This window comes from Monodelphis domestica, chromosome 1 (genome assembly GCF_027887165.1).
Source record: "Monodelphis domestica isolate mMonDom1 chromosome 1, mMonDom1.pri, whole genome shotgun sequence".
NCBI classification, from domain to species: domain Eukaryota; kingdom Metazoa; phylum Chordata; class Mammalia; order Didelphimorphia; family Didelphidae; genus Monodelphis; species Monodelphis domestica.
In genome coordinates this window covers 309,845,223-309,867,800 of record NC_077227.1, presented here as the reverse complement: position 1 = coordinate 309,867,800, position 22,578 = coordinate 309,845,223, and the positions used below count along the sequence as shown (strand labels likewise).

Below are 22,578 nucleotides of genomic sequence, written 5' to 3'. Positions count from 1 at the left end.
CTCATTAAAAAGAAAAGAAAAGAAAAGAAAAGAAAAGAAAAGAAAAGAAAAGAAAAGAAAAGAAAAGAAAAGAAAAGAAAAGAAAAGAAAAGAAAAGAAAAGAAAAGAAAAGAAAAGAGGGCCCAGGACAGAGTGCTAAAAAATAACCAGCCCTTAAGGGAAAGCACACATGGATGATGATCTTCAAAGGGAATAGTCAACCAGTTCTCTGAAGGTGATGGGAAAGGTTGACTATCCCCTCCTCTAGAATACTTTCTTCTCTCACCATGAAAATCTACACAGGAGAAATATTCAGAAGGGGGACAATCAACTATCAAATTCTGCAAGAAAAGTGAAAAGGGCAGAAAATTGAGAAAAGGCCAAGATTTAGCAATCTTTTAATTGCTCAAAACCTAAGAGGACAGTGTCCATTAAGTGATATGGGAAGCCAGATTGCATAGTACTGAAATATGGGGGGGGGGGGGAACAGTAGTAGAAGCAGTGAGGGTAGGCAGCTTTTTCTAAGAGTTCAACTACAAAGAGAAGAAAGTAAGGTCAAGTAAAAGGTTTGTTTTAGTTTTTTTTTTTTTTTTTTGCTAAGATCAGAGACCAGAACATGTTTGTAGAAAGCAAGGAATAAGCAGAAAGAGACTGAATATCAGAAAGGAAGGGCTGTAAGAATGGACACAGGAGGGGATGGAATCCAGTACAAGGAAAAAGATTGGCCTTGGTAAGAACAGCTTAACTATCAGAACTCTACCTTACCTAAGAGCCAACTCCTAGGGCAGAAGTGATCTTAAGTAAGTCATTCTCCTTCTGAGCCTCAGTTTTGTCAAGATAATTTTAGATTTATGACTTAAAATCTAGACTTAATTGGTCGCCAGGGAAAATCCCAAATAAAATGCCCAGGTCAGTCTGGAAATGTATGGTAATTTAATTAATATAGAGGGAAAGAATTTAAGAAGGAAGGAAGAGGATATAGGATTTCTCCTGCCTGGCCTGTGCCAGGGGGTTTTAAAACCCCTGCCTCTAGGTCTCTGAAGAAGATTAGAGGCTTCTAAGAGGATAAAGTTGGAAAGTAAAGGAGGAAAACTCAGCCAGAAACTCACCACCAATCTGAATCATAGCTTGTAGCCATGCTAAGATGCCAAAAGGCCCAGCATGCTGCATCAGTCAACTCTCCGCCACAAAAAGTACTGGAGAGAGGAAATGAGCCAATATATAGATCTTTCACTCTTGTGTCTCCTCCTCTAAATGCCCATTCTTTTTAGTTCTCATCTTCTTTGATTAGATTATATCTTTAGAGTTACTTAACACTTCTTTGTTAAATTCACCTTTTGTGAGTTACTTAAACTTTTTGTGATTAATTTAACCTTTATAGTTACTTAACACCTTTTTGTATTAAGATCTTAAAATAGACTTAGCTTAAAGTTCTAGTTTCACTATAAGGTAAGAGTTAAGTACCTTCATTGATCAATCAGGAGATTACAACTTTATCTTCCCCTGAAGTACGATCTAAATAGGGTGGAGTAATTTAGAGTTCCCAAGACATTCCTGATTTTGTTAAACTAAGTATCTTCATTGTTATGATCAGGAAATAGCTAAATCCAATCTTCACAGTTTCCTTAAATGTTGAATGAAGTAGTTACGTAATTTCTAAGGTTCCTTCCACCTCTAACTCCTATGAATAACAATAATCCCAACTAACCACTATGTTGAGTTCATTCTTCCTCGAGTTAGCTATATTATTCAATATAAGGAAGCAATGTGGTATGGTGGAAAGTGTGGAAACTGAAGTCAAGGGCTCAGATTGAAATCCTGACTGCCACTTTCTAGCTGTCACCTTTGACAAGTCACTTCACTTTCAAAGAACCAGTTATATTTTGAAGGATAGTAGTGATTCTACAAGGTGAGGTGGGGAAAAGTGCATTCCAAGCATGAGATTCCACTTGTGCAAAACACTAAGGAAGAGGGAATGTTGTGTGCAGGATCCTGCTACTAGGTCAGTTGGACAGGAACACTGAATTTATGAAAGTTCTTTTTTTAGTAAGTTCACATTTCAACCAATTCTCAGAATGACTTCTGCCACTACCTCCTCCCACCCTAACCAAGCAGAGGCAGCTTTGGCAGCACTGCAATCTGGAGCCAGGAGTCCTCTGTTCCAGGTACTGAAGCTGGTTTGGGCTTCTCAGTAAAGCCTCAGATGGGCAAGGCCACATGCAGGGGGGCGGGGGGTTCCTACCGAAAGATTAATTGACAATAAGCAAGAACTGGTGGGTAATAGGAAAAGATTGACTAGGTAAGGTGGGACCAGATTGTAGAAGCTTTTAAATATTAGGCTAAGGCTTTTAATCCTATTAATTAATTGATTGATTCTAGAGGCAACAGCGGAACCAACCATTAAAGATTTTCCAGGATGTGTATAACACAATCGGATCTATTAAGGATTTTTGGCTCCTATATAATTTGAGTAGCTTATAGTTATATAACAATCTCAAGTTCACAAAGCATTTTTGCATATATTATCTCATTTGATCCTCACAATGACACTGAGATATGAATTAAAAGTATTATCCCAATTTTATAGTAAAAAAAAAAGTAAGGCTAATTGATATAATCACATTATCATCAAGTGGCATAACTGAAATATGAATCCATGTCTTCCATCTCCAAATTTAGCCCTTTCCCACTATAATGTTGCATCTCGTGCAACAGAAAACCACTAGAATATCCATCTTGCCACACCAGACCAGTCTGAGGTTTGAATATGTGTAGATGCTACTAAACATTTAAGAGCAATTTACTAGATCATCCTATAGTCAGCCACAAATTCAACAAGAGCTCAAGTCTAGCTGAATTTTCCAGACTCAATCTTGAGTAGTGCATAACAGAGGGCAAAGAATGGTTTTCATCTTTTTAACATGATAAAACTATTTAAAAAGCAAAAAATATTCTTATCCCCTTGGCCATACCAAAAATGGGCAGCTGATCCCTGGCCTAGAATATTCTCCAGAATAGAATGATGCCTACACACCAGACATGAAAGGTTCTTAAGTTCCTTAATTAAGTACTATAATATCTCCATATTCTTATTCATTGGATATTCAGCTTATTTAATTGATAGGCAGGGACTATTTTGTCATCAGATCCCTGATATTCTGGAGTTGGGACAAAGCTATTTTACTTTCCCTGAGGAAAAAAAATGCTTAGAGGTAGGAAACCAAACTCAGGCTTCATCATACTCCCAAGGAACTGGATTGGGGTGGGGAATCGTTCCAAGGGGCTCAAGGGTTTGGAAAAAATCCTAGGAGAATCTAAACTTCCTTGTTATAGGTTTCCCAGTCCTAGAGCCACAGGGAAATGAATTTAGAAATGGTCTCTCCTTCCTCAAATTATGCACATACTTATCAATTTCTATTCTGTATCCTTATAATAGAATATAAGCACTATGAAGGTAGGGACTATTTTGTCATCAGATCTTTTGCATTAAACACAGTGGCTTTGACACAGAAGGCACTAGTTTGAATTGGGCCCAGGGGAATAGTGCAGGATAGGATCCTAGAGGTAATTTACATGAAATTAACTCATTTTACAGATTAGAAAACACACCCTGGAAGGTGGAATAACTTGCCTATGGTTATATATTTTATGGAAGAGCCAATATTTTAACCCAAGTCTGTTAGTTCCAAAGCCTGTACCAAGGTATATCCAAGAATGCACTCAATTCAACTCAAAAATGTTTATTAAATATCTGTTGTTAAGGTAAGCCCCTGGGGATACAAAGCTTTAATGAATAAATCAATTATATTCTTTTCAATGACTTTTTTCATTTTTATTATCTCACTTGATCCTTAACAACAATTAAGGCATGATGAAACCTGACAAACCCTCATTTCAAAATCCTTTAAACGTAGATATGGCTTAAGGAAAGAAAAAAAAAAAACAGCTCTGAACCATATCCAAAGTCAAACCACAGCAAATATTGACATCTGTCCTTTTTGTGATACTTGCTGCAAGATGTGTATTAGAACAAAGGAAGGACTGCTCTTTCTGCCTGAAACCCATCCCAAAAATGCATGCTCATGCATGTAGTTTTTTATTCTTTGTCTAAATAAGGTATATTTGTGGGAAAGGATCAAGAATATTCAACATGTTTCTAAGCCCATGCTATAAGCCATTAAATATACTAATAAAAATACAAAGAGAAATAGGCAGAGGTTTCAATATTTTATTCAAGTTGTATTTTTAAGTGGTGGTAAGTACAGCATTTGGAGGGGAAAGTGTCTAATTCCACACAATATGGAAGACTCTAAAATGTATCCATTAATTCGCTAAAAAAAAAATTAGTGTGAGAATACAACAGAAGTCCAATTTTTATTCCAAGTGATGTCACTATGTGAGCACAGTTACACAGACTCTTCCCTGCTTATGATTCTGTGTCCTAGCCTCCTCTTTGTATATTACTCAGCCAAAGTGAATGGAACCACAATGAGACTGGGAATTAGGTACTACATTATTGACTTAATCACATCAAACTGGCTCCACAACAAAATGGTACAAAGTGGACACCTAAAGGACTCTGCAAACAACTTTTGGCAGAAGAAATAACTAATCAAGGCTGGAACAACTCATAAGGATTTGACTTTAAAAAAGAGTCTCCTTTTCAAACAATTTTTCACTCCATCAAGGAATGAGCCTCTTTCTACCCACTTAGGATAGAAATGTAACCAAGTTGACTGCAATGGACCATGAATTCTCAGGAAGTCAAGATTTCATTCATTTATTCAGTCCACATTCACTAAATGCCTACAGATCATTGGCTTCCACTATAAAAAAGGTGGTTCAATGCACCCTTTTAATCCTTAAGAGAATTCTGAAAGCTGTTGTGGGAATCATCACATATCCCCTCAAAAGCCTGAAGCTGAAAGGACCTTTATTCTGAGTCAGGTTTCTTCTGTATCTCTGAAAGGATAACACTTTAAAGCTGCTTCATCTTTAACCTGGAGGTCTAACATGATTGATACATAGCAATACTTGCGTCCCAGACATACAACATGGAAAGGTACACTAATTTCTGAAGGTAGCTATCCTGCAAAATAGTTTAAAATTAAGTGATTGTACAACTTTTTTATGCTTGAAATTCCAGTCCTAGACCAAGCTTGTGGCCACCAGCATTGACATTCTTGCCATCCAGCAAAGCTGATAATGTCAGTTTGATACCTATAGTACAAACAGATAAGAAGATTGCATCAATGAAAGGTTAAACATTTTGCATGAACCAGAAAAATCCAGAACCTCCCAGTAGAACTTTTAGGAAGATAATCACTTCCCCTACAAAGTAATACAAATATTTTCACTGGCCACATGATAGACTATTATGTAATGAACTTTGGGGAAAAAAAAACCCGAGAATTATTGAAAACACTTATGAGATAGGACCTAACAAAGGGTAACAGTTCTCAAAGTGTGATCCATGGACTCTTACAGTTCCCCAAGACTCTTTCAGGAGGTCTAACATGTTATTTGCCCACTGAAGTATACATCTGTGAGAGGAAAAAATGTCCTCATCAAGTCCTACCACAACAGACCAAATGCAGAAGCATTTATGAGAATTTAGCTATCTTCTATTAAACCAGTCATTAAAGAAATTTGGACAAATATGTAAAGCAATGCCATTCTTCTAATTGATCTTGTTTTTGAAAATATTGGGTTTGCATTAAAATTGTTATTTATATTAATATATAATAGGCTTATTATTTTAAATGAATTAAATATTTTAAACAAAAGTTCTTTAGATTTCTAAATATTTTAAGGGTATAAAGAGATCTCAAGAACAAAAATTTTGAGAACCCTCTGATGTGGGGAACTCCTAGTACCTCTACTGACTTAAAGTATTAAGGTAGTTGCTGCAACACTGAGAGATCAAATAACATGCCTATGATCACATAGTCAATGTGTATCAAGGACAAGATTTGCACCCAGGTTTTCCTGTGATTTCAAACCTAGCTCTCTATCCACTAAACCAGTGGTGACAAATAGAAACTGTTGGCTGCATATTCCCTTAGAAAACCACAAATTAATATTATTTTTACTTTGTCAAACATTTCACAATTACATTTTAATCTGGTTTGGACTGCACTGTGGAGTTTTGCTGGCCAAAGCAGACCACTAGCTGTGATTTTGACACCTCTGTGCTACACTATGCTGTCTAATAATAATTATAATAATACATTTGTATGACAGTGGGATTGCTTACTGGCTCTAGGGAGAAGAAAAGAAAATGAATCATGGAGACATGGAAAAACATTTTAAAATAAAAATTAATTAAATGATTATAATAATATTCAAATGGAAGAATGATCTCATTGATGTGGATGTCCCCCAACAAGGATCACACCTATTTCAAACCTGCATGTCTTGGATAATTCTTATCCACATCCTACTTTAAAGTTTATCACAATTAACTCTTATTTGCCTGATACTTTAAGATTTTTATGGCACTTGGCACTTAAACCTTCAAACTATTTTTTCCTTTTCCTCTCAGATTACTCTTTTGGAATTCCCACTGAAGTCTCTGTGTTGTCTAAAAGACCCAAAGGTACCCAGTCCATTAATCCCCTACCCTACCATGATTTATGTTCCTGAAACAGATCTTACATAATGAGCACTTCCTAAGAAGTATCTTGTAACAAGATGATGTTGAATGACTTCATGATTTTTATTTCCCAGTTTTATTTTTTTCCTAGCCTATTTGATATTCTAGAACCCATTACCAAGTCTTAAAATTTACCCCATCTAGCTGTATAGAGTCAAGAGCATTAAGTTTAGACTCAACAGATATTAGCTTTAGTCTGGGTATTGCCATTTACTTGTCATGTGACCTTGAGCCCTCACCATTTCTTAGCCCGAACTTCTGATCTCTAAGTTAGTTTTCCTTCCTTCCTTCCTTCCTTCCTTCCTTCCTTCCTTCCTTCCTTCCTTCCTTCCTTCCTTCCTTCCTTCCTTCCTTCCTTCCTTCCTTCCTTCCTCTTTCCCTCTTTCTTTTTTTCCCCTTTCATCTAACTCTTACATTCTTTCTTCAAACTGATACTAAGTATCAGTTCCAAGACAGAAAAATAGTAAGGGCTATGCAATCTCCAGGTCTGAAGCTCTATCCACTGAGCAATCTAGCTGCCCCTCTAAAGTCCTCTCTACCTCTGAGCCTATTCTATGAATTTAGTTCAAGAGGCAGACATCAATCATGTCTTGGAAGAACTTTAAATATTATTTAAATTCAAATGGCTCAGCAGGTCACTTCAAGGATAGTCAGAAGACTCAAACTTGTACATGGGTTGAAGGAAAAAAGTAAGGATGTTGTCTTGATTTCTGGCCTATATCGGGAATTACTTTTAGGCTGACTATGAAAACCAAATGGAAAAGGAATCAGAATTGAAAGACTAGAGACCATAAACTAGAAAGCCAAAAGGGACCATGGAAAACAGATAATCCAAATTGATTTTACAGTTAAGGAAACTGAAGCCCTTTGGGATAAAGGGACTTGAACAGGGTCAAAAAGAGATCTGCTTTCAAATTTAACGTTTTTTCAATTACACTTGACTCTCAAATGATAATTTAGCCTTCTCATTATATAGATAGTGAAACTGAGATCTGAAATTGGAAATAATTTGGCTTTAAGTCTTGGCATAATTCAAGGGAAGAGTCAGGACTAGAGTCTAATTTTCTTCATATGCTGGCTAAGGTTCTTCCAAACCATACCCCAATACAAAATGTTACAGAAAAATGCCACAATTAACAATATACAACACAAAATATAATATAAGCTTACTGTTGAGACACAAAAGTGGATTTTTATCCAAAGTAACCCTTACCTGGTTTTAGAGTCTGGGTGTAACCTAAGCCTATCAGGCTAGAGTTGTTCACTTTAGCCTATTTAGAGAGAAAGAAAAGGGTTAAGTGTTATAAAGTGAACTGGAAAGCTTTAATTATCTATTAACTCCTTTCAGCATACAATGACTTTATTCTTTACAATTCCCATGTTTATGGAACATATACAATACAGAATTCATGGGAACTTGAAATTATTTCTTAAGAGGGTGAATATAAGATAAGTGTTCAAATGCTGTGTTTAAATCAATATATGTAACAAGCCTTGAAAACCTCATTTCCATGGAAATGTATTTTCTGGTTGTTCCTAGGAATATAACTTTTGACAGTCATCCTATGAAGGTTTAACTATGTTTACATTTCAACATTAGGCCATTTTAAAAGGTACAATTCCTTGTCTAGAACTTCTTAAGTAGATATGACTTCAGATGGCCCAGGCAGGTGATAATAACTATCCAATCATTCCAAACCCAGACACAAACCAGTCATTTAGTGAAATCTAAACTAGACCAAAATTGATTGGTGGGAGGCTGAAAGAAGGTGGAAAAGGCATTTGATATTTGCTTTCTTTCTCATTCCTCCTTACCTCCTGCCACACTAAAGGGCACAGAGCTGAGGTCATCTCTACTTACTCTAGAGACAAGAATTGCAAAGGACAGGAACTGTTAACACAACACGTGGGGCAACATGAGACATTTCACTAATGGTGATAAGTGGGCTGTGTGTAAGGCTATCCACCAGAGAGGAGGATTTTTAAAATACTTAATGAATGCTGGCTGATTTTGCTTAATTCTTTTTCTTTTGTAACTCGAGAAGGCTTGTATGAAATAAAGACAGAGGTAAATCAGAGAATGACTCTGAACTAAAATCAAAAGTCATTAATATAACTTATTTAACAAATAAAAATAAAAGCATATATATTAAACCTTAGCATAAAGGGCAAGTCTGAAACCAAAGCCCTGTGTTGCTAGAGCTCACAACAGCTGAATTTAAAAACAGCAAATAATTCCACATTTCCTTTTAAGCTTGTGAAGACACATGTACTCACAGAGAAAGAGGCCTCAGGGTCAATCTGATATTTGGCTGCTATTCCAAAGCGAGTGTTGCTATTTCCAGCTGTCCAGGCTAAATTGACAGCAGTTTCCAACTTCTTGTTCACTTTCTGATAAATAGAGCCCCCAAACTCTGTGCCATCATTCCTGTAACCAAGTAGAAAACAAGTGGCAAATTGCTACTGGAAGACAAATCTGTGAAATATAGCAGGCACAGTATAAATTCATATGGAATTGTGTTAAATTTAAATAGCTGATAACAAAAATTTTGAATGGGTTTAATTAGCTGCTCACAAGAATCGTGAATGCCAGTCTTTTCAAACTTCACTACAAAGTATCTAACAACAGGAAACCTGCCAAAAACTGGACAGAAATGTGAGTTGGGGGCATCAGATGTGAAGGAAACATTATTTCAGACACATGAGGGCTTCTAAAGGACAACATAGGTTTCTATAATGAAGCCAAATATCCATACTAACCAAAGTTAACACCTAAAATAGCAAAAAAGTGTAAGAGTGCATAGTGTAAATAGAGGGACAAAAGAGACACAAAAATCCTGTCTTGGCCATAGTTGACATTCTGAGGTATTGCTCTCAGCTTTAGCTGAGATTCCTGAGCAGTTTTCAATATTAGCTACATGTTATTATTATATTACATATATTTGTCATATATATATATATATATGACAAATATATATAATATTAGCTACCTCCAGAATGGACAGCTGCAATTTTTAAAAATTTATTTATTAAATATTTATCTTAACCCAGGGCTGCCTCTGCAGTAGTAGCAATGATGGAAGAAACTAATTCTTTCTCTAAGCTGTCACCACTTAGGTACGTTAAGAACTTAAGATTGTGAAAATCCAATCTGGATCATCTATTTAAGCTCTCATAGTTTTCAAGAGTCCTGTATTTCAGGAATATTTTTTGCATCCTATTATTTTTTCCACTCTGTAAAAGCCAAATGAAACAGATGACTGATTTTTAAAAGCCCTCCATAGCCTGGTCCAAACCATTATCTCCTACTGCTCCCAGTACATTCCTCAGCACATTTCCTCATTATCTCCACACATATCAGTTTCATACCCACATTTATGTCTTTCTTTTATTCATGCTACTTTAATTTTTTTTAAAAGCCTGCAAGACCTGCTTCCCTCTCCCTCCCTAATCTTATTTCTGAGCATGCTTCTACTAATTTCCAAAATTTCAAAAAAGTTCAAATTTAGGATTCTTATTAGTCTTGCCTTTCTCATAAAACTGTAGCCTCCATAAGGGAATTTGTTCTCCCTACCTCCCTACTCCCAAAGTGCCCAGAATTAGACATACATCACAGTACCACAGACTTGGAACTGGAAGAGATCATATGGGTCATCTGATCAAACCTCCACATTTTAAAGAAAAGGAAACTAAGAGGTTATAGGAGTTGTATAAAGTCACAAAGGCTTTCCATTGCTGCTAGTAGGGCATTATCAGGAGCCAATTACCTGTCTGATGGATTATCCAGGCTTAAGATTGTCCATTTTGCTGTACATCTTATAGCATAATTGAGGGATTTGTGTTATCAATTATTACTCAATTGATTTTGTCTTTGATGAAAGTGGGAGGGATTGCAGGGGAAAGTAGAGAACTCCCTACTTCAAAGATCAAAGTGGATATTTCATCTCATTTTCTAAGATACCCAAGAAATAAGAGGAAAAAACTCTTTAGAGACAAAGAAAAAGCTTTAACATCTTCTCTTCTAAACCCTCAGTGTGGATCTTCTCTTTATCTTTTTATTATTGGTGTCAAGAGCCATGCCAGTCACCTTAAAGGCATCTTTGAATTCTTAACAACTCCACTTGTGTACTTTTTATTATGGGAGCAGTCCATTCTAGAAGATTCTAGAATGGTATTATTCATGTACCATCAAAGGTCAGAATGGGAAGGGGCCTCAAAATTCATCTAGTCAGGTTGGACTTGCCTCATATTGCAAAGGTGGAAACTGAGGCCCAGATAATGTTCAATCACTGTTTTTGAAAGAAAAGAAAGAAAAACCAAACTTATATTTCCATAAAATTTAACTGGAAAGAGACATTCCACTGTTGCAGTTCATCATTCTGACTGTTTCCAAAAGATATTGGATCTGGTCACAAGTCTGGGTTGACTGCTGCTCAGTGAGTTTAGTGGATAAATTCTTGTACTCAGTTCACATCTCACTTCCAAAACATACTAGCTATGTTACCCTGAGCAAGTCACAACCCATATGAACTTTAGTTTCATCAGCTATAATATGGTGTTAATAATATCTGAAGAAGCTGCAGCTAGTTGGCTCAGAGGATAGAATGCTAGACCTGGAGTTGGAAGGACCTGGGTTGAAATATGGCATCAGACACTTCATAGCTGTGTGACCCTAAGCATAAGATAAAAGATAAGGTTTAAAAAATATCAATTTATCTTTTTTATTATTGGTGTCAAGAGCCACGCAAATATCAATCACCACTATTACTTAAAAAGTTATTGCTTTAGATTCATGATAAAGAATGTCATCTGCTTCCAGAGAAAGAACTATTAGAGTCTGAATCCAAAGCAAAGCAAAATTTCTTCACTTTCTTAATTTGGGGGGGGGGGGGTCAAGTTTCCTTCTACAAAAGAATTTATGTGGGAAAATGATTCTACACACAAAATCTGTTTCAGATTGCTTACCATCTTGGTGAAGGGGAGAATTGGAGACTAAAAGAGTTTTTTTTTAAATGTTGGAAACTTTTTACATGGATTTGGGGGAGGGGAATCTATACTGTCATCACAAAATCCTGGTTGCAATCTCAAAAATTAAAAGCCCTCAATCACTAATGCCTGATTACTGATATGACTGAATGAAATGACATTCAGAATTGTAAAATATTCTGTGAAATTTTATAAAACTCTATTTTAACATAGGGACAAATTGGAAGTCATGCTTCAAAGTAACTTGGAGTGCCTCTTATGTCCTCACATATTCCAAGAAATAAGATGAATCCCTAATTTAAAAATTTCAGATAAATCAGAGAAGTACTATAAAAAGTGAGTTTCAGTAAAAAAAATCTTGAGATTTAAAAGTAATGCCAAAGGAGTAATTTTAATGGCTGTAACATTCCTCATTCCACAGAACCCTCCTTAAAAAAAATTTTCCCAACATATTCTTAAAGTTATGTCCTTCCTGTTGAGTACGACCTGTCCTGCAGCTACTATTTACCTAGAGGTACACCGAGAGACCACTGTTTGATTTTATGTCTATAGTGTGTAAGGCACTTTAATCTTATACAAGGCTCATAAAATTTAAGCTCTTATAATCATCCCCATGACTCTGTGTTCACTGAATTAGGAGCTAACTTCCAGCTTCCAAACATCTACGTGTTCTTAGGTAATTGTTATCTGAAAATTAATCAAAGGATCAACCCAGAGCTGCTTAAGGAAAATATGACAGGAGAAAAGAGTAGCAGGACTGACCACTAACTGATGCACCTTTCTGAAGTCTAATGGGAGATGAGATGTTCTAGGGCATAAGTGAATGAGTCTCATTATAAGCTACTAGAGGGTTGAAACATCTCTCAAGGTTTGTCTACAAATTTTTATTTTTATTTCCAAAACCCTTCAAAAAGAATTGGGAAAGGGGAAGCAAGGAGGCTCCATGGATTGAAAGCCAAGCACAGAGATTGGAGGTCTTGGCATCAAATCTGGCGTCAGACACTTATTAGCTGTGTAACCTTGGACAAATTACCTAGTCCTTACTGCTCTTTTGCCTTGAAACCAATACAGTACTGATTCTGAGACAGAAAGTAAGCATTAAAAAAAAAGAAAGGAATTGGAAAAAATCTTCAAAAAATTTTTGGCATTGAATATGAAGGAAGGAATCTACGAAGATTCAGAAACACATAAGCAAATGGGCCCCAACTATAATAGAGCCCAACTTTTAGTGACCTCTACTGGCAAGGGAGAGAAAAAAAACCTTTTGTATTTACCTCACTATGTTATTCTCACATGACTGACTATCTTAAATTAGTTCATTGGGCTTCTATAACTAGAGGTTTCTCTGCCACTCCATTCTTTTCAGCCCTAGTTATATTCTCAAGGATAATTTCTAACTATGATTTAGGTCTTCTTTCCAGTTGAAAATCTGTCTGGTGCTTTGGAAACCAATCTGTCATTCTATATTTACAAAGTAATACATTTATTGTTCTTAGCTCATGAAGAAGGTATCCCCCAGGAATTTTATCTCTATAAGAAATAATATAGACTAATCCAGAGACAAAAATAAGACAGACAGTATCTGCCAAGAAATAATACTTGTTAAGAGTCCTTTGGTCTTCATTATTTCCAACAATTGGCTTCCTTCACTGCTAAGTAGCAGGGATGGGAAAGAAAAGGGGGAAGGAAAGGACCAAAGCTTCTTGTGTTTTCTCACTCACACATTGGTGTGCAGCTGGAATTCATCAGTCTTGTAGCCAACAGCAAAGTTGCTCTGGGTAACCCGTGATTTAGAAGTTTCAAAATTCATCTGGTAGCCTGCCAACCAGCCTTCATAGCCAAGTACCACAGCTCCTCGTATTGAAGGCCCAGAAATATCAAAATCCATGTCACAGCCAAGATTGATATGTTCCCTCTTGTATCCTGACTTAATCTTAGCATTTTTTTTCCTAAAGAAAAAGAAAACAGGGTTATCAATTTCATGCTGGGGGGGGGGGGTTGCACATGTGTGCAAAAAATAGCAGTTACACCCAACACACAGATTTCAGTAAATATACTAACTATAGAGAAAAAAGGAACAGTGGAGAGTACTAGACTTAGTCAGCAAAACTTAAGTTTCCAATCCAACCTCCACTATTCTAATATTTATTGGTAACACCTACTACTCGGTGATTGGAAGCATACTTGCAAAGCACTCTATAAGCCTTAAGAGGCAGCCAGGTGGCTCAGTGGAAAGAGCATTGGTCCTGGAATCAAGAAGACCCAAATTCAAATGTGACCTCAGACACTAGCTGTGTGACCATGGGTAAATCACCTAATCTGTTTGCCATAATCCACTGCAGAAAGAAATGATAAACCACTTCAGTCTCTCTCTGACAAGAAAATTTCATGGATGGCATTGGCATGCTACCACCCACAGGGTCATGAAGAGTAAAAGACTGAACAATAACAATCATAAGCCTTAAAATGCTATTTAATATTATTTTTGTTTACCAGCTCAGTGAGCACAAAGTCCCTTACCTTGTCAGAATCTTAATTTCTTTTCAAATTTAAAATGGAATTAATGTTGTCTTGTAGTAACAGCCTCCTGTGACTAGGTTTGTATGGCTCAAATGAGATGACATATGAAAAGTGGGTCAAAATACAATAAAAGTGCTAATTATTATTAATAAGGAAGATACCCCAAGACAGTCCCTAAGATGACATGAAGTAAAATATATAAGCAAAAAAGTAATGTTTCAATAACTTTTAGAGTTGCTGAAAACTGCTCATGGCTCAACCTCACTGAGGATCATTCTCAGGAATTGTGAAAATGAACCTTTCCTAGTATAAAAACAGAGTATCTATTCTATATTTATAATCAGAATGAAACCAGTGCTTTTGGACAAAAGCACTGATGGAATGGCACAATAGCAACACTGTCTCCAACAAGAGTTTAACACTTACTGCAAATCTGTAGGATTATTAACACTGTTCATACCCAGTCTATGCCCCATTGCTAAATAGTAACTCAGCCACTTAGCACCTGTATTTACTCTGTTTCACCTAATGTGGGATTTGGTAAAAAAAATATTATTACTATTATTTTACAACAAGTGCAACTGAGCCACATGGAAACATCAATAATGGGACATGACAGTTAGGTGGCTCAGTGGATTAAAAGCTAGGCCTTAAAGATGGGGGGTCCTGGGTTCAAATTAGGTATTTCCTAGCTGTGTGACCCTGGGTAAATTACTTAAACCCCATTGCCTAGCCCTTACCACTCTTCTGTCTTGGAACTAATATACAGTATTAATTCTAAGATAGAAGATAGGGGCTTTTAAAAAAGCCAGATCACAACTTATTCATGCATTTCCTTTCTGCACACCTCTTGTCTAAGTTCACCACAGTGATTCAACCAAATATTTTAAATGCAGCTTTAATATTGTGAGAATTCCAGTGGAGCACATCTTGATACAAGAACAATTATCTTTTTTTTCCCTGTGTATACCTGTCTCCTACATTCTTTGTTCAGCCAGTTATTCTCCAGTTTATGGGAACACTCTTAAGTTTCCAATTCTTTGCTAAACAAAAAAAGTCACTGGGTTTATAAAACATTATGCTATTATATTCATTTGCTTTGGATCTTGAATATCTAATCGTTTCATCTGACCAATTTTTCTGTTTTTTAATCTATATTAAATAGTTTGGAAGATTACCGCTTTGTAGAACAGTTGACATCTGGTACCAACAGGGTCTTTTCTTTCCTACTTTTTTTTCATTATTTCCATTGAGATTATTGACATTCTGTTCTTTTGTTGTCATTGTTGTTCAGTCACTTCAGTCATGTCCTACACTTTGTGACCCCATTTGAAGTTTTCTTGGCAAGGAAACCACTGGAGTAGTTTGGCATTTCCTTCTCCAGCTTATTTTACAGATGAGGAATTGAGGCAAATAGGGTCAAGTAGCTTGCCCAGGGTCATAGAGATAGTAAAAATAATTGTCTGAAGTCAGAATTGAACTCGAAAAGATGAGTCTTCGAAACTTCAGGCCTGGCGCTATACTATCTACCTGTCCCTTTAGATGAGTTTTATTATTTTTATTAACATTTATTGTATTATTTTTTTCTAGCTCTATAACATAATTCTTCAGTAGTTTCATGGGTATGTCAACAAATAAATTATTTTAGGTTATATTGTCATTTTTATTATATTAGCATTGCCCAATGTCAAGCAGTTAGTAACTATTGTGTAAGTTAATTATGCAATTATGTAAATGAGTACATATGTAAATATGTAATTGTAAAGTACATATGTAAGTCTGTGCATATATAAATATGTAATTGTGTAAGTCAGTCTATTTCTCTGAAGTGTTTTGTGGTTGAATTTACATAATTTCTTTGTGGGTTCCCAAATATTATATACTTTTTATATAGTCATTTTGAATGAAATTTCAGTTTTTATCTCTTTCTGCTAGGCTATATTTGATAATAACCAGAAAGGCTGAAGCTGGGGAGGCGGGCTGGGCAGGTATCACAATGGAAAGTTGCAAGTGGTATTTTTTCTCTTTCTTCTTCTGTTTTGATTATCATGCAAAACACTTCCATATTGGTCATTGTTGTAAGAGAACAGCCATACAAAAACAAAACCCCAAAACAAAACCGTGAATACATGGATGTGAAAGATAGTACACTTTGATCCATATCCATCCATTCTTTCTCTGAAAGTGAATAGTGTTACCCAGTCATAAGTCCTTCAGAACTGTACCAGATAATTGCATTGCTAAGAGTAGCCAAGTTTTCAAAGATAATCACCATACAATATCGCTGTTACTCTATACAATATTCTCACAGTTCTGCTTATTTCACTCTGCATCAGTTCCTACAGATCTTTCCATCTTTTTCTGAAATCATCTTGCTTATCATTTTTTATAGCACAATAATATTTGATCACCAACATGTACCACAATTTGTTCAGCTATTCCCCAACTGGTGGACATGCTCTCAATTTCCATTTCTTTGCCACCACAAAAAATGCTGCTATAAATATTTTTGTACAAGTAGGTCCTTTCGTTTTTCTATGAGCTCTTTGGGAGATCCATATACCATATATAGTATACCATAGTAATAGCAAAGTGTTATTACAGGATCAAAGTTTTATGGTCCTATGGGAATAGTTCCAAATTTTCCTCCAGAATGGTTGGATCAGTTCACAAATCCAGCAGTGCATCAGTGTCCCAATTTTGATGCATCCCTTCCAACATTTATCCCTTTCTTTTACTGTCATATTGATAGGTATACGGTGGAACCTCAGAGTTGTTTCAATTTGCACTTCTCTAATCAAGAGTGATTTAGAATATTTTTTCATATATTATTGATAGTTTTGATTTCTTCATCTGAAAATTGCTTTGACCATTTGTCAACTGGGGAATGGTTTGTATTCTTATAAATTTAACTTAGTTCTCTATAAATTTGAGAAATTAGACCTTTATTAGAGAAATTTATTATAAAGTTTTCCTTAGTTTGTGGTTTCCTTTCTAATATTGGCTCATTAATTTTGTATGTACAGAAGTTTTTTAATTTAATATAATCAAAATTATTCATTTTACATTTTATAACGCTCATTATTTCTTGTTAGGTATTAAGTTCTTCCCTTCTCCAAACATCTTCAAGGTAAACTATTTTGTGTTTCCCTCATTTAATTATGTATCACTCTTTATATCTAAACCATAGACCCATTTTGACCTCATCTTGATATAGGTTGTGAAATATTGGTCTATACCTAGTTTCTGCTATACTGCTTTCTAACTTTTGCCACCATTTTTGTTAAATCATGAATTCCTATTCTGACATTTTAAAAAGACATTTTTAGAAGAGCAGCAATTGAAAGACAGCAGGAGAGGTTCAGTTTTTCACAGGATACAAAATCCAAGAAGGAAGTTGGCAATAAATCATGTGACTGAACAAACTGCCATATATAACTGAAACAGGATGTAATTTTACAGTAAGAAATAATAGAAACACAATGAAGCAGGGAAATATTTGTATGAAATGATGCGGATTTAAGTGAGCCAGGAAAACAACATGCACAATTATTAAAATAACATAAATGAAAAACTAACTAAAAATAAGCTAAAATCTGAATAACTGCAAAACCAATAATGACTGTAGTAGCAAAAGAAATAGCACTGGATGCTAGAGGCAGGCTAAGATGGCAGAGTAGAAGGAAAAAGTACAGTGAGTTTCCTCTCTCACAAAAAGTTGGGGGGGGGGACCCTCCTCCAAAGAGAGCCAGAAAATTCACCAATTGCCTGGGAAATCCCCTTCAAAATCAGAGTGAGTCTTATTTCCAGCCCAGGAAGGTGTAGGGAGTCAGAAATTGAGGTTTGAGCCATTGGGGATAAGGTCTGGCCAGGAATGAGATAAGCATTCCAATTCAGAAAGAAGCAAGGGCAAGAAGTTCTAAATCTGGCAAAGAGCACCCTTATGCAGTATGCAGGAACAGTTGTCAACTAGCAGTTCTGTAATTCACTACTTAGTGCTGAGTAATTGATGCAGGGAGGAATGAGGAGAGGACTTAGGATAAGTGACATTCTAGGATGAGGGACAGTTACGGGTCCTAAATTGTGTAGGGCAAGGCTGCAACCTAACAAAACAGCAGCAGCTGTGTGGATCAGATCCTGGGTGCAGAGGGAAATCTCAGTTTTAGCTTATGGACCAGTCTTAAGGGTACAGAATAATCCAGAACAAAGACAATTCTGCTGCTCTGAATCAGCAGAACTTTCCAGTTGGCTGAGAGTGGTTGAATCCAAAAGCAGTTTACTAAAATTCCATAAGTAGCAAGTTTACAGTTCTATCTCTCACATTTAAAACCAGGCCAGGAACTTGAACAACTCTGACTAGGGAGCAGTGATCAAATGTGGCCTAGAATCAGACCACTTTGGAAATACTGAAAACTAACAGGTCCTAGTCTGAGCTGTCTATGTGGTCCTGGAATAACACAACCCCAAGAAAACATCAGCAGGACTAACTTGGACATTCTCTCCAAAAGTACACAAGGCCTGGTCATACCATTAAATCCAACTAAAATTCTTACAAAAGATAAAAGAGGGTTTTTTTAAGCTAAAAAATATTAAGTGATAAATGCAAGCACAGGTGGGGGGGGGGACAGGAAGAGAAATAAGAGCTATGGAAGAACTAGAAAAGAAATTAACAGTTTGGCAAAGACATATAAACCACTACCCAAGCAACAAACTCTCTGAAAAGGGGTTATTTATTCCTAAGCAAAATAAACTATTTAAAGATGTGTGAAATATTTATGATTCTTTTTTGTGACAGCAAAGAATTGGAAACTGAGGGGGTATCCATCAATCAGGATGAATAAGTTATGGTTTATGAATATGATGTAATACTATTATGTCATAAGAAATGGTTGAGAGGATGGTCTCAGTGAAACTTGGAAAAACGTGTATGAACTGATGCAGAATGAAGTGAGAAAAACTAGGAAAAAGTATATACAACAATACTGTAAAGGCAAACATCTGTGAAAGTCTTAAAAACTGATTAGTGTAAAGACCAATAATAATTCCAGAGGACTAATAATGAAATATGCTACCTGCCTCTCCTTGAAAGAAATGTTAAAGATTATAAATAGAGAAAAAGATAGTAAACTAATTTTTTAAGAATTGAATGATGTGGAAATTTATTTTGTTTGACTCTACATGTTACTACCAGGGGCTGTGTTTTTCTTTCTTCCTCAACTGGGCAGTGGATAGGAAGTTAAGAATTTGAATTTTGGAAAAAATAAAAATTAATTTTAAAAATAGCCCATCAATAATTTTTTTAAATTATCCCTCAACTGGGAGGGAAACTACTACTTCCTATTCAACTCATTTCATATAGACAGTTTTGCTAGTTGGGAAATTTTCCTAAAAAAGCCAAAATGTGTTTCTCTGCAACATCCATGAATCTTCCTAGTTCTGCCTTCTGGGACCAAGTAGAACACATGCAATCCCTTTTCTGCATGAGTCTTTCAACTATATGGTGGCAACTTATATTTGCTTCAACTCCCTTTCCAATTTTTCTCTATCCAGGCTAAATATGGCCAGTTTCTTTAGCTGAGAAAAAGGAGGCACAGAGAGATAACATGATTTACCCATTGGTAGTGCAAGTATTGTCCTCAATTTTCAGATGAAGAAACTGAGACTCAGAGACATTATTTGTCCAATTACTTGCCCACAGCTAGTAATTGGTAGTTGAAGGATTCAAATCCAATACTATTTCCATTACACCACAATGTCTTCTTCCACATTCAGTTAGTTGGTTTATCTTCCAAAGTAACTGTTGAACTGCTTAAGTCTTTGGAATTAACAAAGTTTACATGTATCTTCACTTAATACTAAGACTTTTGGATGTCAAGTTCATATTACACAGTAGATTTAGTTTACAGAGGCCAGACATTATTTAGTGACAAAATTCATAGCTTTCACAGATTATATCCAGGTATCAAAAAAGGTATTTTCTTTTGAAATTATTTTTATGTACATATGTACACGGAGCGGTAACAGCAGGACGTACACTTTACAATAAGTCATATATTGCACTAGAGAAAATTTTACTACAAAACAGATCCATACAGTGAAGGCCATTCAGAATACAGATTCCTGTACCTGCTCCCCAGTGTCTGCTCTGCATCAGACATTATCACAAAGCAGCCTTGTTACCCAATTCAACTAACAATTCTTACCCAGTGTTAGGTGAGAAGGATGAATCAAAGGTGAGCTTCAGTCCACGTGCAAGCTGAACAGAAAAGAAATTCACAAGTTGCATTTATAGTTGCAAGGAAGGCTATGACATACAAAATGATAAAAAAAAAAAGATGCCTCTTCAGAAACATGATTACCTGATCCTCAACAGTAATTTCAGTGCCCAGTGTATTGTCTGTGTTCCATTTTTCTATGAATGTCAAGCCATATTCAGACCATTTATATTTTGTTTCCAAACTGCCTGAAACTTTGCTGGTCTCAGTATTTGCTGAACCTGAACTTGTAAATTCCTTTTAAAAAAGAGAACAAGAAAGAAAGTTAGTGGGTACAAAATAGGATACTTATACACTTAAAATGGAGAGGACTATTTGTTACCCCAAATTTTCAATGCCTGCTGTTATGCAATATGCAAATCTAAAAGATTTCATGTTATAGTAGAAAGAACACTAGATTCTGAGTCAAAAGAATGGAGTCCAGTCTTGGATCTCTCTTGCGCTGACCCTGTTACTTAATTTCTCTAAATCTTAGTCTTTTCATCTATAAAATGAGGGTGATACTAGTACTAAACTGTTGTGACTAAAGTGCTTTGTAAACCAAAACATGAACAGCTATTGTTATTAGCATGTAAAACTGTCATTAGCTGTGTTCAAATGATGTTTTCATAGAATGAATCACTTAACATCACCAGAGGAACTCACAACTCTAAAAAATTACATAATAAATTACTTTGCAAGGCAAAGAATCACCTCACTGCAATTTATCTGTTTTGTAACTTTCAATTTTTATAAGGGGGAGGCGGGAACAAACATTTATTAGGTGCCTAGTATATGCCAGGCACTGTGCTTTAGAAGTACTCCACACTATCATGTTACTGTGCTTCATTTTCAGAAGAACCTGGCTCCAATTGTGGAATGTTGCCCTCTAGAGGTTAATCACAGAAGCATGGAGCACATAAGAGTACCCCAAATCCTCCCTTGCCCCTACTATGCTGCTTGCAAGTGGAAAAGTCATGAATCTGTTGTCTATCGTTGGATCTCCTGTAATATAGGTCTCAGGTAAGCTAGAATCCTTATTCAAAGGTACTGAGAACATTCTTGGGGTATTGTAAGGAATACAGCTGTTTTGTCTTATTTATTAACTGTGTCTTTTATGACTCACTAAAGATTAATTTCTATAAACTTGAAAGAGATGAAACAAAACAAAAAAAGAAGTACTCCATATTGATGTAAACAGAACCTGAGTCTAAAATGTCTCAGGTCCTCATTTATGTAAACTGCCTTAAATTAGTTTTGGCAGGAAGGTCTTACCTTGAAAAGTTCTACTTAAATACTGGGGCAATTAGGTAGTACAGTAAATAGAGTAGCAGGCCTAGAGTCAAGAAGACCTGAGTTCAAATTAAGCTCCAGATAATTACTAGCTGTAAAACCCTACACAAGTCATTTGCTTGCCTCTGTGAAAATGAGCTGGAGAAGGAAATTGCAAATCACTCCAGTATCTCTGCCAAGAAAACCCTAAATGAGATCATGGAGAGCCAGATATGACTGAAACAACTGAACAACAACTTCAGCTCTGTGAATTTCAGAGAATTAGATTTAATTCTGAAAGGGATCAAAGAGGACATTTAGCCCAACCCCATCATTTCACAGATGAGGAAATTAATCCCCAGAGAAATTAAGGAGCTTCCTAAGGCCACAGAGTTAGTAAGTCACAGAAGGCAGGATACAAATCTGGGTCTTTCTGACTCCTAATCTAGTACTCTTTCCACTTTACCATATTGCCTCTTTCATGCCAAAAGTTAATGATTTCTGTTCCATTAAGAAACAACAATTTTAAGTACCACACATTCAATTTTTAGAAATTTAGAAATATTTATCTCTTGTTAGAATGCAGATGGAGCTGTTATCTCATTAATGATACAGTCAACCCATCTAGGCTCTCTCAACAACAGGATTCTTTTCTACATCCAGTCATAAATCCTACACAGGAAGTCTGCCCACCATGACAGCAACCTGCCTCCTGGTCTCCTAACCCTGTAAAGAATGCCAGTGATGTGAATAGGCTGTACATTGGGTATCCCTTACATCTCTTGGGAAGCAATGAAAAGGGAACATCTAGGTTTTTGCAAACTACATACTAGAGCGGAATAGACCTTTATAGTCACACAACTGACAAAAAGACTTGGTTGTTGGCTATATGTCAAAATCATAGAAGATTCC

General features: G+C 36.0%; 1 protein-coding gene across 2 annotated transcripts in view; it reads right to left on the bottom strand.

Moving 5' to 3' along the window:
- Positions 1 to 4,193: 4,193 nt before the first annotated feature.
- VDAC1 (voltage dependent anion channel 1) overlaps positions 4,194 to 22,578 on the bottom strand; it is a 38,745-nt gene continuing 20,360 nt past the window's right edge. For both annotated transcript variants that reach the window (XM_001365850.4, XM_056811140.1), the window contains 6 exons: positions 20,500 to 20,652; positions 20,344 to 20,396; positions 13,342 to 13,569; positions 8,912 to 9,062; positions 7,848 to 7,905; positions 4,194 to 5,199 (listed from right to left, as the gene is read on the bottom strand). In XM_001365850.4, coding sequence (XP_001365887.1) covers positions 5,108 to 5,199; positions 7,848 to 7,905; positions 8,912 to 9,062; positions 13,342 to 13,569; positions 20,344 to 20,396; positions 20,500 to 20,652 — 735 coding nt within the window. In that variant the 3' untranslated portion in view covers positions 4,194 to 5,107. The remainder of the gene's footprint in view (positions 5,200 to 7,847; positions 7,906 to 8,911; positions 9,063 to 13,341; positions 13,570 to 20,343; positions 20,397 to 20,499; positions 20,653 to 22,578) is intronic.